At 52.8% G+C, this 13664-nt stretch overlaps 1 protein-coding gene across 1 annotated transcript in view; it reads right to left on the reverse strand.

The window, feature by feature from the left end:
* Positions 1–485: 485 nt before the first annotated feature.
* The window catches only part of TMEM63B (transmembrane protein 63B), a 48833-nt gene continuing 35654 nt past the window's right edge, over positions 486–13664 (reverse strand). Inside the window, exons 5-24 of the mRNA XM_054280368.1 lie at positions 13207–13297; positions 12374–12411; positions 11482–11624; positions 11160–11211; positions 10770–10878; positions 10176–10246; positions 9306–9386; positions 9049–9172; positions 8821–8954; positions 8541–8678; positions 8112–8265; positions 7740–7846; positions 6894–6980; positions 5432–5497; positions 5130–5292; positions 4856–4961; positions 4554–4721; positions 4298–4413; positions 3994–4074; positions 486–2975 (exon numbers count right to left, since the gene is read on the reverse strand). Of these exons, the coding sequence (XP_054136343.1) occupies positions 2811–2975; positions 3994–4074; positions 4298–4413; positions 4554–4721; positions 4856–4961; positions 5130–5292; positions 5432–5497; positions 6894–6980; positions 7740–7846; positions 8112–8265; positions 8541–8678; positions 8821–8954; positions 9049–9172; positions 9306–9386; positions 10176–10246; positions 10770–10878; positions 11160–11211; positions 11482–11624; positions 12374–12411; positions 13207–13297 (2194 nt within the window). The 3' untranslated portion in view covers positions 486–2810. The remainder of the gene's footprint in view (positions 2976–3993; positions 4075–4297; positions 4414–4553; positions 4722–4855; positions 4962–5129; positions 5293–5431; positions 5498–6893; positions 6981–7739; positions 7847–8111; positions 8266–8540; positions 8679–8820; positions 8955–9048; positions 9173–9305; positions 9387–10175; positions 10247–10769; positions 10879–11159; positions 11212–11481; positions 11625–12373; positions 12412–13206; positions 13298–13664) is intronic.

Raw genomic sequence — 13664 nt, forward strand, 5'->3', positions numbered from 1 at the left:
CTGTGCTCCAGGGGTTTAGCATGCCCCACAGGCTCCCAAAGGCTGTAGCTGTCCACCCAAACCAGGTGTCCAGGTTTGGAATGGATAGTGCAGGAGAGGCTGTGTAACTTGCTATTGGAACAATGGGGGCGGGCCGACATGTGGCATGAGGCTACCAGTGAAATTCCACTACCACATCATTTCCAAACCATCTTTTTCCATTGCAGCCTTAGTACACACAGCTCCCCATCTACCTGCTTTTAGCAGCAAAGTCCCTGATGCTTCTGCAAGTCAGAGGGAAAGCCATTCATGCTGCGAGAGCCTGTGAGCCATGGCTGAGCCGCTGGCAGGAGGGCAGGGCTTGTGCTCACACTACTCCCCGCCCCGCTTTCTGCACCACGCATGCTCCTGCAGCCCTGCAGCAGCTGGGGTCCTCTCCTCCCAAGTCCCAGCCCCCAGCCCACTCCACAAAGAAAAGACTGCAAACAATAGCTCCTTTTTTTCCTTTTTTCTTTTGTACACAAATATATACAGGGTATTATACACATCTCTACACAGACAGTGCCACTCAGAACACACAGCTCTCTGTGGGTAGGGCCCTGCCAGCCACAGAGGCAGCCCTGGAGCACGGCCGTACCTACAGAGACCACGGCATCCCAGCCCACCTGCTGGACCAGGAGCAAGGGCAGTAGGTGGGTGTGAGAAGAAGGGAAGCAGGATCAACATCCCCCGTGCCCCAGCCTGCGAGTGGACCGGGAACTCTCAGCTCACATGCTCATTTCATTCCTGGCCGCTACCTGGAAGGGACGGGCGACTCTCACCATGCCTCTTCACACCCATGTGTGCTCCAGCCCCAGCTGAGCCCTGGAAGCTGGTGTGACCTGCCCTCCCCATGCACTGAAGACCCACACCTCTTCTGTTCCATCCACCCTTTTCTCCAGGCCTGGGATTCCTATAGAAGTCTTGTAGGAAAGGCAGCTATGTCCTCCCTAGAGCAGCCCCCACCTGCCCTCTGTGGGGTTCCCTTCCTCTAGGGAAGGCACAGGGGAGAAAAGCCATAAGATGTGACCACTGTTCCTGGCAGCTGAGGTGGGCAGGGCTGACAGTTCACTTGTTCTGGTCGATTAAAGTGCTTGGAGCTCCTGGGCCAGCATGGGTGATTGACAAGGTAAATGACCATCCCCTTTCACCTGGCCCCTCAGGGTACTGCCCCAGGGAGCTGGTACAGCACCCACGGATGACAGGCAAAGGGAGGGTGATAGTGTCCGCAATGAGCACCAAACAGGATGGTGGCAGGGTTTGAGGGAAATAAATATAGCTAAATAGCAGAGGGATTTATTATTTTCCTTTACATTTTACACAAGAGGAGGGGGGAAGCAATTGAGGGCAACTGATACTGACCAGAAACAACCTCACAAAATGTCTTTAAACAGGGTCAGTCCTTCCATGTGCCAGGGGCTCGAGTCACCTCTCCCACCCATCCTGTTCCCTGCCTGCCTCTGGGACACAGCTATCAACAGGGAGGGGGCAAGAGCAAGAGGTAGGAGAGGAACAACCCCCCTCTCAGGCTGGGTGGTGGTAGGGGAGCCTACACCAGTCAGGGCAGGTGAAGAAAGTCATCACAGACTCATGAGGCTTTCATGCTCCTGAAGATGGTGATCCCGGCTGGAGACAGCTCCTAGGGGCTGCTCTCCCAGGGCTCCCTCCCTCTCTCACCACCTCAGCTGGGGGAAGACCCTGCAGCAGCTCAGGGAAGGAAGCCCATGGGGCCTCATTGCAATGAGGCAGTGCTGATCTAGGCAGGTTGTTGAAGGCCTGTAGCCTGAGACCCTTTCTCCCCTCTCCCTAGCACCCAGGAGACCCCCACACAGCCTCCCCACCCCCAAGCCTGAACCTGCTGTTCAGACACAGGGCAGCAAAAGGGGGGCTGCAGTACCACATGGGGGTCAGGTTGATTTGTTTGAAAGGGGAGTAAAATGTGCAAAGAAAAATGCCACTTTAAATGATGCTGCAAACCCCTGCCTGTGCCCCTGGGAGAGGAGGGAGCAGGACCTGGGGGAGAGGCTGCCTGCGCCTCCTCCTGCTCACGAGAAACGCCCTCAGCACCCCTCATCCTGCAAGGGCCTATCTAGCTCATGTCAACCCAGTGCCCCTTCCCTGGTGTGATGCCACCCTTGACCATGAAGTCAGGGTCACCGTCACCATCCCTGTGGTGAGGGGGAAGCCTGTCCCCACCCCTGGGCCTGGACCAGCTCCTGGGATGCCACACCAACTGGATGCTGGAAGCAGTTGAGAAAGGGCACAGGCAGGCACAGGGAGAAGGTGCAACAAAAGCCAACCCCACCTTGGGTGGGGTTTCCAATAATCTGACTGAAATTTTTCATTCATCACCTTCCTGTAAATCTAATAAATTATTAGTGTTTCTCACCAGAAAGAGAGGAGATACAGTTGCCTGCTCAGAAGACCCCAAATGTTCCCCTTATGCCCCTTCCCACAAAGCACCCAGCTTTCCTCCTCCCTGCAAGTCCAGGGCAGCACCGCGGGGGTTATGGCCCCCTCCTCCCCAGCCTCTGGGAGTCTGGGGTCCAGGGATGCATTGAAGAAGGTAGCTAGTAAAGAGCATGCCTGCCGAGCAGCCGGGCTGGCGCAGGGGAGGAGGGGCAGGGAGATGGAGAGCTTGCAGCAGGGCCCCTGCCCTCGCTGAAGGCAGCAGCCCTGGGGGCGGGAGGGTGAGGGCAGCAGCCAGCACCCTCAGGTGCCTCTTCCCAGGTCTCCGTGCGCACAGCCTGCCCCGCTCCTGGGCCTCCTTCCCCTCCCGCCCTTTGAGGTCCCTACTGGTGGATCTCATTCTCTATCAGGCTGTCCTCACACGACTGGAAATCTGTGTCATTCATGCCGTCTGCGTTGATGAGCTCCTCATCCTGCGATCCCTGCTCCTCCGACTCTGTAACTTCGCCCTCCGGCGAGGAGTCCTGCAGCACTTGGGCGATGTACTTCTGTCAGGGGCAGGCAAGGGGCAGGGAGAGAGCAGAAACACACCTGAGTCCAGGGAACTTCTCCAGGAAGCAGAGCACACCACACTAAGCACCATGCATGAGGCTGAGCGTGGGGATATGCTGGGAGGGCAAGGAAGAGTCCAGGCTCCACGGAATATACCAGGAGTGGGGCTTGGCCCTGAAACACTGGATGTGTTTCAATCCCCAGCAGCCTGGGACAGGGCATCTGGGCTAGGAAAGAATGTGGCTTCTCAGGCTCTTTGGAGCCCTTGTGAACTGGAAGACTGCACTTCCTTTTTTGCTAGCAGATGTGTCTTAAAGCTCTGCCTGCCTCTTATAAGGATTCTCCTTTTGGCAAAATGTTGCTGCTCTTAGCTGTCTAGAGCCTAGGAGGGAGCCTGGATTACATGTGCACACCCCAGCCCTGCTCTCCTGAGGAAGCAGGAGGCTCTGCTTTACCTCATCTCTGCAGCCCTGCATAGATCCCCACTACAAAAACCTTGTGAAAGGAAGCAGTCGGAGTGAGCCAGTTGAGCCAAGGTGAAGTTCCAAAAACCGACTCTGGGGGTCTCAGAACGTTGGACAGGGGAGAGAAGAGTCCCCAAAGCACTTCCATGGCCTTCAAGGCAATGTCCACAGAGATGCCTTTGTGTTGGCACTAGGACAAGCCTGGTGGGTGACAGCCTCTGCTGGCGTGCAAGCGTGCAAAGATGCAGAATGAGAAGGGAGACTGACCCGGCTGGATTCACCGTCCCAGCCGAAAGAGAGATGGAAAGTAAATGCACAGCATCTGAGGAGCAGCGGGAAAGAGGTGTGTGTGTGGGGGTTACACGTCACCGAGAGCAGGTGAGGGGCACAGTGCCCAGCAGTTGCCTCCCACCCTCACTGGGAGGATCCAGGTGCTGACTCAGAAAAATGAAAAGTGAGGAGTGAGGTACTCAAGACAGGGAGTTACCTCCCCCTTTCCAAACAGAGGCAAGGAGTGTGCCAGGGCACAGATGTGGGGATAGTGACTCACAGCTGATTTGGGAGCTGGCAGATTAGTGGCAGGTCTCCCATTCTGCCTGTTGTCTATGGCATCCACTTCTGTGTGGTCAATCTGGAGAGAAAAGGAGAAATTGAGACTGCCAGGGCAACATACTTGCTGTCCCACCTCAGCAATATACAGGCAGCAGAGACAGCCTAAGGACTATCCCCTCTGTGAAGTCAGGGTTGACAGGCTCTGCCAAAGAGCAGGCTGGGACCCCTCAGAGCCCCTGCTGCTTTGTGGTTGAGTTGTGCTACCAAGGAGAAGGGTCCTGCAGCCAGCCATTCTGCCTCACCTTGTAGTTGTGAGCGCTGAGGTATTTGAAGTGCCCAAAGCAGACGTGACACAGGCAGATCACAATGGTGATCACGAGGACCACAAAGGTGAACATGGAAGTGGGGGCCAGGAACCCTGGGGCAAAGGAAAACCAAAGTGTCAGTGTCAAAAGGATTGTGACCATGCTCTGTGGCTGGAGGCTGCCAGGATCAGAGCCTGGCCAGGGAAGTGGCTCAGTAGGAGGCTAAGGGTTGGCATCCCAGCCCAGTGCTCACCTGCGCGCACTGTGGAGAAGAAGAGAAGCCAGAAGAGGCAGAGGATAGGGGCTGCCACTACCTGATTTACAGCCCCTGAATGGATCTTCTTGTCCAGCTTGGCAGGCAGGTAAGCATAATACAGGTTGTACCGGTCCACCAGGTGCTTCAGCAGCATGTACATGAGCCCTGGCAGAAGGAGAAGAAAGCCAGACAAGTGGGGCATCAGCCTCTTTGCTAGACTGAGAGGAAATATCTCTCCCACATCAGCCTTCTTGCCTACCCTCCATCTCTGGCACGGGGGGCAGAGGGGTATGGCTTACCAAAAGGGACGATGATGGGGCAGGTGATGCTGTATGTCATGACTACAGTGAAGACACACATCATCCAGGCGTAAGCAGCCCCAAACTGGAACTCGTAGGCCTGGTGCTGCGGGAGGGAACGGAGACCCATCAGCAGGAGGACCCTGAGAGCTGAGTGGGTATTTGCAACACACCCAGCTCTATGCACAGCACCGGGCGAGCCCCATCAGGGCCCCACTGCAGCACTCCCCTCCCTGGGTGCGGGCACACCCCCTCCCTCAGCCCCGCTACATACGCGTTTGACGTTCCTCCGCTCGGCCGCCGAGCGGGCCAGGCAGAGTCGGATCATGTACATGAGCAAACCAGGGATGCGCAGCAGGTCCATGGCGTTCCCGATGAAGGCGGAGGCGATAACGTAGTTGACAAAGAAAGCCCCGTTGTCTGGCAGGAACACACACCTGGGGAGATGCAGCAAGAGCGGGCTGCAAGGGGTGCTCCCTCCTTGCAGGGCAGCAGCTGGGAGTCCCCCTAACCTCTGGATGCCAACAAGAACCTCCTCCCGTTGTAAACAAAGCCTTTCTGCTCAACGCCACTTACTCAAATCGTACGGCAGCTTCAGCAAGGAATTTTTTGTCGAACAACCAGCGGAAAAATACATCCAAGCTGTGGGGGAAGAGGGCAAGAAGAAAAGATGAACCATCAGAAGCAGCAACAGACAGAAATGCACATATGTAGAAGCTGCTCTAGAAGATCCAATGCGCTGACCATAGACTGTGTTGTTCGCTGTGGAGTGTGTCACCAGCAATTATGTAAACTGGACATTAGAAAAAAATAAAACTAAACAAAACAATGCAACACTCAAAAAGGGATTTAAAGCTTCCTATTCATGTATGTTTTCATCCCTTTACTCTAATCCTATAAATATTTTTCCTCTCTCCTCTGTCTGGGCGCAACATCCACGTAAGGAACAGATGACTGACTCTACAGAAGAAATTGGTTACATACAAAGTACCCTCCGACAAGAGATTTAAAAAAATCCCTTAGAAGAAACAAATCCCATTTTTCTCAATTTTGTTTTTTTAATATAAAACTATCCAATCTTCTGACACTGGTGGAGTGCAGAGCTCAACAGGCAACAGCAGAGGGATTGACTCCTCAGAAGGAAGCGTGGTCTCTTTTGTGGTCAAAATGCAAACATTCTGAGAGCATTCACCTGCCCAAGATGCAAGTTTACATGCAAGAAGGCTTTATTAATCTGTGTTGCAAACATGTAGTCACCCAGGGGGATGAAGGACTATTCTTCTGCCAGTATCAGATGGTTTGTCTTATTCTCAGGATTTGTCTGACATCACCACTGAGAGGGTGTATCTCAAATATGGAATTTAGGTGGGATCTTAAAGATCCCTGACCCCACAATGTGTAAAGAATGAACAAGCACAGTTAGACTTCCCTGCCCCCCACCCACCCCCCAGTTTTTTCTTTCTCACACTGTTCTACTTGGCCCCTGTTCAGCGCTAGAGCCCACCACAATGGCTGGCAGGTGATGCATCAGTATTTCCTACAGAACAATATTTAAAGTGCAGGAAGATTTGAAGCACACACCCAAAGAGATGAGCACTTCTGTACCAAACTATCCCACCCAGCCAAGCAGCATAACCTGTTCAAGTTCTGGCTTAAAGGAGGAATTCACTAGTTTTGTGCAAAATTTGGACTGCACGCTGAGGACAGAGGTGGAGAATGCATCCTTCACCAGCAGATGTCAAGCAGACTTTTCACACGTACTCATCTACCATGCCAAATTTTGCTGCATTATTTGTAACATCATGGCACATGTCAATGTGCAGAGTGAGTCAGTAAAGTCCTAGAGACCCAGTCATGTATGGTCGGGCCTGCTCTCCCTCAACTAACATTAAATACCAGTCTCCCAATGGGATGGTGGCCAGAGCACCAGTGCAGTGAGGAAGGGATGTTGTAAAAAGAAAAGAACAATCAGGCGTGCACCTCAACCCTCCCTGTGCTCCATAACTTTGTACTTGCCCTCCCTTCCCACAACTCCTACCTGCTCAGGCCCAGAGATGGTAGCAGCAAGACCATGAAGATGAGGAAGGTGTAACACTTGTGCATGGTTGTCCTATTCTCTCCAGACCTGAGGACAGAGAAGCCGTTAACCTTTCACCCCACCAGTCACCATTAGAAACTGTGCTTCCAATGGCTTTCCATCAGTAAGCAGTTCCCAATGTCTAATCTAAATCCCACCCTGTCCCTTCCTAGTACACATCCCCTTTTCCTCCAGCATATTTGATATCCGTTATCAGGTCTCCATTCCTTTCCCCTTGTCTCACAGGCTCTGCAACCATCTTCCCTGACCTGCAATCCTGAGAGCTGGTGACACCCTCCCCACCAGCTCCTGCAACATAGACCAGGAAACAAAGGTTACATTGAGTGTCCTGCAGGGAACGTTCCTCACAAGCAGCAGGCTTCTAGTGCTCTGCACTTCAAGTGCCTTCTCTGTGACCAGAAACCAGAGCAGCTAAAATGATTTTCCCTTGGAATTGCTACATCTTACACATACAGGCACACCACCCCTGCCTGGCTCACCTGAGCCAAGACTTCCCTTGCTACTTGTGTTTCTCATAGTGACCAGTCCCAACTCCTCCCAGCTTTCTTCTTCTTGTAGACCTGTCAAGCTCTGCTCAGACAACCATGCTGCACAACAGCAGCTAAAGACTGGCAGGACAACTGTGCACAGCAGTCCCCAGGTGCCCAAGAGGTGCAACATAACACCATGCTGGAGTGGAAGACAGAAGTTCAAGCAAAAGATCCAACCTGTAGCTTATGTAGTCAGAAGCGTCTAGCAGCCAATCACCACACTAAGAAGGTAAGAACAGGTGCTGGCTGTCCTTACCTGGTCCAGTGTGCTTCGAAGAAGGCAGAGTAGTATACAATGGTGGGCAGAAGAGCAGAGAAGCACCACAGCAGCAGAGTGGGGAAAAACTGGGTGATGATTGGGTTCTGCAACAAGGCAGAGAAGAAATCACATGTTACATGGTGAACCAGCTCTTGTGCCAGGCAAAGGAACAGTTGCCTCTGCTGATGCCAAGGCCCCAGCACTGTGACTGCCACTGCACCCTGTCCAGGCTCAGCACCTCCCTCACGTCAGGTTGACAGGACCCAGGAACAATGACAATCTTTCTCCCTATCCCCAGCTTTGCAGGGGATGTTGTGCCTTGGGGTGGTTCCTGGTTACCCACCCTGCACCTGTCTCCAAAGTCCTTACATTGAGGTACTCCACGGGCTTGGTTACATTGAACTTGTCCATAGTGGTGATGATGATAGCAGGAGTGGTGAGAAAGAAGAGAAGGATGAAGAGGACCACATTAATCACAAAGCAGCGGATCCACCATATAAAGCCCCGGATGGAGAGGTGTTCCCTGGGAGGGAGAAAGAGGACATCAGGATGGCTGCACAGGGCAGAATACCAGGTGTGAGGCTTTGCATGCACATCACAGCCCAGCCTGGTGAACAGCACTTGGGGTGCCAGCCCAAGGCTTTCTCCCTCCCAGTGAGATCAGACCTCTAGCTCAGCCAGGCTGGGCTTCAGCAAGAACAACTCGCTCAGCTCCTGGAGGAGCAGACGGAGAGGGAGAAAGGGAGGGTGCACCCCTTTCCCACTGGCAGGGCCACTGAACCCTACAGAGCTGCTCACCAGTAGATGTTCTGTGGGTCAGGAGCATAACTGACAGTCCAGCTGGAGACATGGAGGGACTCACTGCAGGAGGAGGCTCTGGGCTCCCCACGGCACGCACAGCCCTGGCACTTACAAGCATTGAAATCTTTGAGGATTCTAGACAAGAGAAAGAGGGACAGGCTGACACAAAAGGCTGGCAGGCACAAGCTGAGGGGATGCCTTAGTGCTGCTGTTCTGATTTAAAGCAAAGGCTGGGACAAGTCACCTTCTTGGAGAGGGCGGGACCATCTGCACTCACATGGCTGTGATGGTCTCATTGTGGAAGGTGACAAAGGCCATCCCCAGAGGCTTTTCATTAACCTTCTCCTTCTCCCGCTTGTAGTCATCTTTGAGCTTCTCCTCCAGCTTGGTGTAATACTCGATAGCCTCCACCTGAGCAGGAGGACAGAGGTCAGAGGAGAGATGATATGGGGACCCAAGCCACGGGACACCCAACTTCTGCCCAACACCTCTAGCACTACCCTACCTCCTCACAGCCCCTGATGGCACAGCAGCACAGGTGGCCACAGGGCTTGGGGTTGATCATGGATGGGGTGTTGTCCTTGCTCTGCAGGTTGGTGAAGTAGATTCGTCCACGCTCAGCTTTCTTCCTGAAACACGAAAGCGGAAGAGAAAAAAGAAAGGAAAGAAAGAGGGTGACTCATAAAAGCTCTGTGGCACCAGACTTGAGGGGGTATCAGGAACATCAGCCCACTCTGCCTTTTCTCCAGAAATAGAGGTTACCTCTCTGCATCAAGGAACATCAGCCGGGCAACATCATAGCAGGGACGGGCCTCCAGGACAGTGCAATTGGCATAGGCCTCCCTGTGGGTGAGAAGCATCAGTTCATCACAACTGGCACCAAAGGCATCCCTCAAGCAAACTTCAAGTGGTCAAGACTTCTCTCTGGCCCTGAGAAGAGTGTCCTGGGCTGAACACAGTGATGCATACCAAGAGTTTGCAGGGGAGTCTGCACACTGCCCCTTTCAGCTGACTTAAAACACAGGCTAAGGAACACACCCTAAGGCTTTGGAACAAGAAGCCTTTGTGGACTTCTGCCCTACAGCAGCTAGGAGTCTCTCTGACCCCACCCTCCCCCCTCTGCCTTCACAGACTTGTGGTGAGAAAGAGGCAGAAGGGTTCCCAAAGGGTACAAAGCACTTCTTTTCTACCATGGTGCTTCTAAACATGGTCCTGACTGTGAGGTTCTGACAGAAGAGGAATTAAATTTTATTGTTAAACAGACATACTTTCTACAAGGACTGTGATCAGGGCATCAGCACAACACCCCACAGTCACTGCTTCAGCACCTCCTGCATCTCATCTGTGAACTTAACTACAACTCAAGACATGCCTTGTCCACTGCTTACCACACTGACCCCCTATGGCTCTGCAAGAGATGGCTGAGCCTTTCCCAAGGCACAAAACAAAGGATACTTCAAATTCCAATAAGAAGCAGAAAAATAACAGTGAGCGACCCAAAATAAAGGTATTCACTGATTTTGCTTAGCTCTCTACTCTCAAGGTATTTTTGCCATTCCAGATAACACTAGTACTACCCTAATAAAAACATCCCTATTACAGAACAGTCTTTAGGGACACAGTGAGACTTACTCAAAATGCTTCTTGATCTTCTCTGGCTCAGCATATTTTGAGATCCCATTGATGAATAGAGTTCGCTTAACCTGGGAAGAAGAGAGAAAGGAGAGGACAGGTAGATGTGGATGGTGTAAAAAACCACATTGCAGCAAGACCCCATCCCAAGACCTGTGTCAGTGATGAAAAAGGGTGGCCCCATCAATTCTAGCTACCAGGGCTCCCCTTCTCCCGTGCTTCTGCTGGTTGTAGTCATTCTGCACTCAGACGCACTGCAGATTGACAGGCTAGGGACTTACACAGCAGGTGCCTGAACACAAATACAGCTACCCTTCAAAAATGAAGAAGGTAGAAGCTGGAACAACCCCTAAGGAAGAATGGGGTCCTTCCACATGTTTACCCAGTGCAGGCCTCTCCAGTTTCCCCATAGGCAGTCATAGCTGCTGCTCTGGAGGTGATCTGCCTTTGGCCAGGCAGAATAAAACCAGCCAAAACATGACAACACTAAAATTGCTGTGGAAATTGAGGTGCTCAGCATTGTCTCCAAGGCTACCTGACTTGAACACAGGGCATGGGAAAATGTATCTGGGAGAGTGGCCAGATCCTGCTCACCAAGTCATCCTCTTTGTAGCGCATCTTGGAAGTGTGCCGGCGCATGCTGTACACAGTCAGCAGCAGGTACAGGAAAGCAAAGGTGGTGTGCAGCCACAGCAGGTTATTCCTGTCACAAGGGAGACCACAAAGGTCAATGCAAGGTTGTCACTACAAGTCTGTGTCTGGCTGATCAGGCCCTGAAGGTACTGGGGGCTTGAGTGTATTCAGCATAGCACACAGATGCCCTACAACCAAATTCCAGGAGCTCAGCCTGGAAATTGGAGCAGGAACAGTAGCCTCACAGCAAGGGCAGAAATACAACCTTAAAGGAGATTAGGCTCTGCAGCAAGTGAACATTTACACCCCTTGAGGGCCTCAATTACCCATCCCAGCCCTGCCCAAACGTACCCAGACTTCAGGTTAGCGATAGTTGTCCTCCCAAAACTGTAGGCATTGTTTTCTAGAGAGAAAGAGGCAGACACAAATGTGTTCAGTTATACTCAGTGGGACAGAGCATCACTAGAGTGAGCTACAGCTAGAGTATCCCCTGCAGAATTCCTAAAAATCCAAGTTACACAGGATGATCCTGTGGATGCACTACAGTCAAAGTGAGACAGCAGTTAGGGTTTGTCTGTGTTAGTCCTGTCCTGCCCTCCACTGCTACCCAATGGTCTGGAGCATGGTGTTGAGAGCAGATGCCCCAGCCCGGCCAAAAGCTCCTTGTTCTCACCTAGCAGGTCCCCTGAGAAGTTGACCGGTAAGACGATGCCCACGGAAAGCACGCCCACGACCACCAGCAGCCCAATGATGTGCCTCTGGAAGGACAGGTAGTGCACTGCATCCACCCCGCATTTGTCCCGGATCTCATCATCCCTGCCAAGGAGAGAACAGCCGTCAGACAATTTTCTACATTTCCTCAAGTGCTGGGGAAAATTACAGGGCTGCAGCTGCCCTCCTGATCTGAACACACACAGCACCCCTTGTTCTGCCCTACAGAGCTGTAGCCAGACTCTGGATTTGGGAGCCCAGCACTCAGCCTTGAAGCAGCCGGGGCAGAAACCTGCCTGGGCAATGATTACCCAGACCTGCTCCCCATGGCCCTGCTTTCTATCCCTCAGGAGAGGCAACTGGACACCTTATACCCCTCCAGGTGGGCCTTGCCTTCCCTGCTAATATACAAATGCTGATGCTGTCCCACAGCATTCTGAACAGAAGTGCTTGGGAGACTACTCCTGTGCTTCATCAAGCTGAGGGCGCCTCCCTGCATTCTCCTCACAGCCATCCCCGAGACAGCAGAGCCTCTAGCAAGAGTGCCAGGGTGATGAGTATCTTTGCAGAGCGGGGACAGTTTCTGAGATGGGACTGAGGTAGGGCAGCCATGGGCCTGGGTTCTCTCCTCTGTCACAGACTCACTTTGTGACCTTATTTTGGCTTTAGGACTCCTCATATAGTCCTGTCTTTGCTTGTCCTCTCCAGAGGACAAATTTCACTTGTGCTCTTCAGAGGGGCGCTGCAGCAAGGGCAGTGACTTCATGAAGCTGTACTGCACTGGGTGTCCCAACAAACCTGCACTGCCTCTCCTTCCCCATGTGGGTCCCCCACATAGGTCTTGGGGCACTCACTTTATCCTGAAGATGGCTGTCAGCCAGGAGCAGAAACCCTGTGCAAAAAGAAAACAGGACAGTTTCACTACACTCTGTGTTCCTTTATCCCAGCTCCCTCCTTCAAAGGTTCCAGGGACCAGGCTGGTGTCCTTGCACCTCCACATACTTAGCTTGGGAGGGGGGATTGGGGGCAGACTACAAGCACCCAGATGTGCCGAGCCACAGAAGGGCCAAGGTGAAGGAGGTGACAGTGCTACCCCATGAAGCACAACACGGGTTGGACTCTGCTGTGTGGCTCTCCCCTACCAACTGGCAGCCCCACCTTCAGGGCAACCCATGGGCTCCTGGCTAATATGGAAGCCCTCCAAAGCCATGGCACACCCAGAAAATTTAGCATACAGGTACTTCAGCCATCATGCTGGACAAGAGAAACTCTGTAAGGACTGGGAAGGTAGGCTGGGCCAAGGCAGTGCTCCTCAAAGGACACCTGGGGGAGCTTCACCCCCCCTCCATCACACCCATTATCCTCCCCTTGAGCAAGGAAAACCCAGTAGAGAAAGATGCCAGCGTGAGGAAGAGCTGGCAAGTAAGTATTGCTTGTAATGCTGAGATTATAGGCCGGGCAGATGTCTGTTAAGCCACAGTGATCTAGAGCCTATTTATTGAAGCACGTGCTTAAGAGCTGCATAGTTTCTTGAGCTCTATACCACACTCACACAACACACTACAAGATGTGGGACTTAAGGCCCAGGAACAGGCAGAAGTGTTTCTCCTGAAGAGCCCTTGGTTGAGCCAAGCTGTGGGTGCCTGGCCCCCCAAAGGCAAAGCGTTTGACTCTTGTGGCTACTCACGTTGTCCCTCTGGTCGAAGTCCACAGAGCTGGAGACGGAGGTGAGGCGCTCGTAGCGGTCATGGTTGTCAGAATGCAGGGCGGAGGCTACGCTAAAATGACAAGTGGGAGGTGAGGGAGAAAGTTAGGAGATGCGAAGAGGCAGCCTGGCCAGGAACCACGAGCACCCAGGAGACGAGAGGTTAATTCAGGTCAGTTTGCACCCAGCGAGATGGAGAGAGGTAAGATCAGAGGTAGCAGTAAAGAGAGAACCCTCCTCAGATGGCATGCTGAGCCAGGCAAAGCCCATGGGCTTAGCCCATGGATGCTACTTGTTAGGCACCTTCTGAAAGGCACCCAATACTATGTGGCAGTCCCTGCAAGGAGAGGCTGGCAGAGGCTGCCACAGAGGAAGAGGTGAGGTCTGTTTAGCACAGGGTTTAGAGAGCAGAAAGGAAGTGAGAACTGGAGGCTGCCACG

Source organism: Melozone crissalis, unplaced genomic scaffold (genome assembly GCF_028551555.1).
Source record: "Melozone crissalis strain CALT ecotype California unplaced genomic scaffold, PUWL_Pcris_2 ptg000027l_1, whole genome shotgun sequence".
NCBI lineage: Eukaryota > Metazoa > Chordata > Aves > Passeriformes > Passerellidae > Melozone > Melozone crissalis.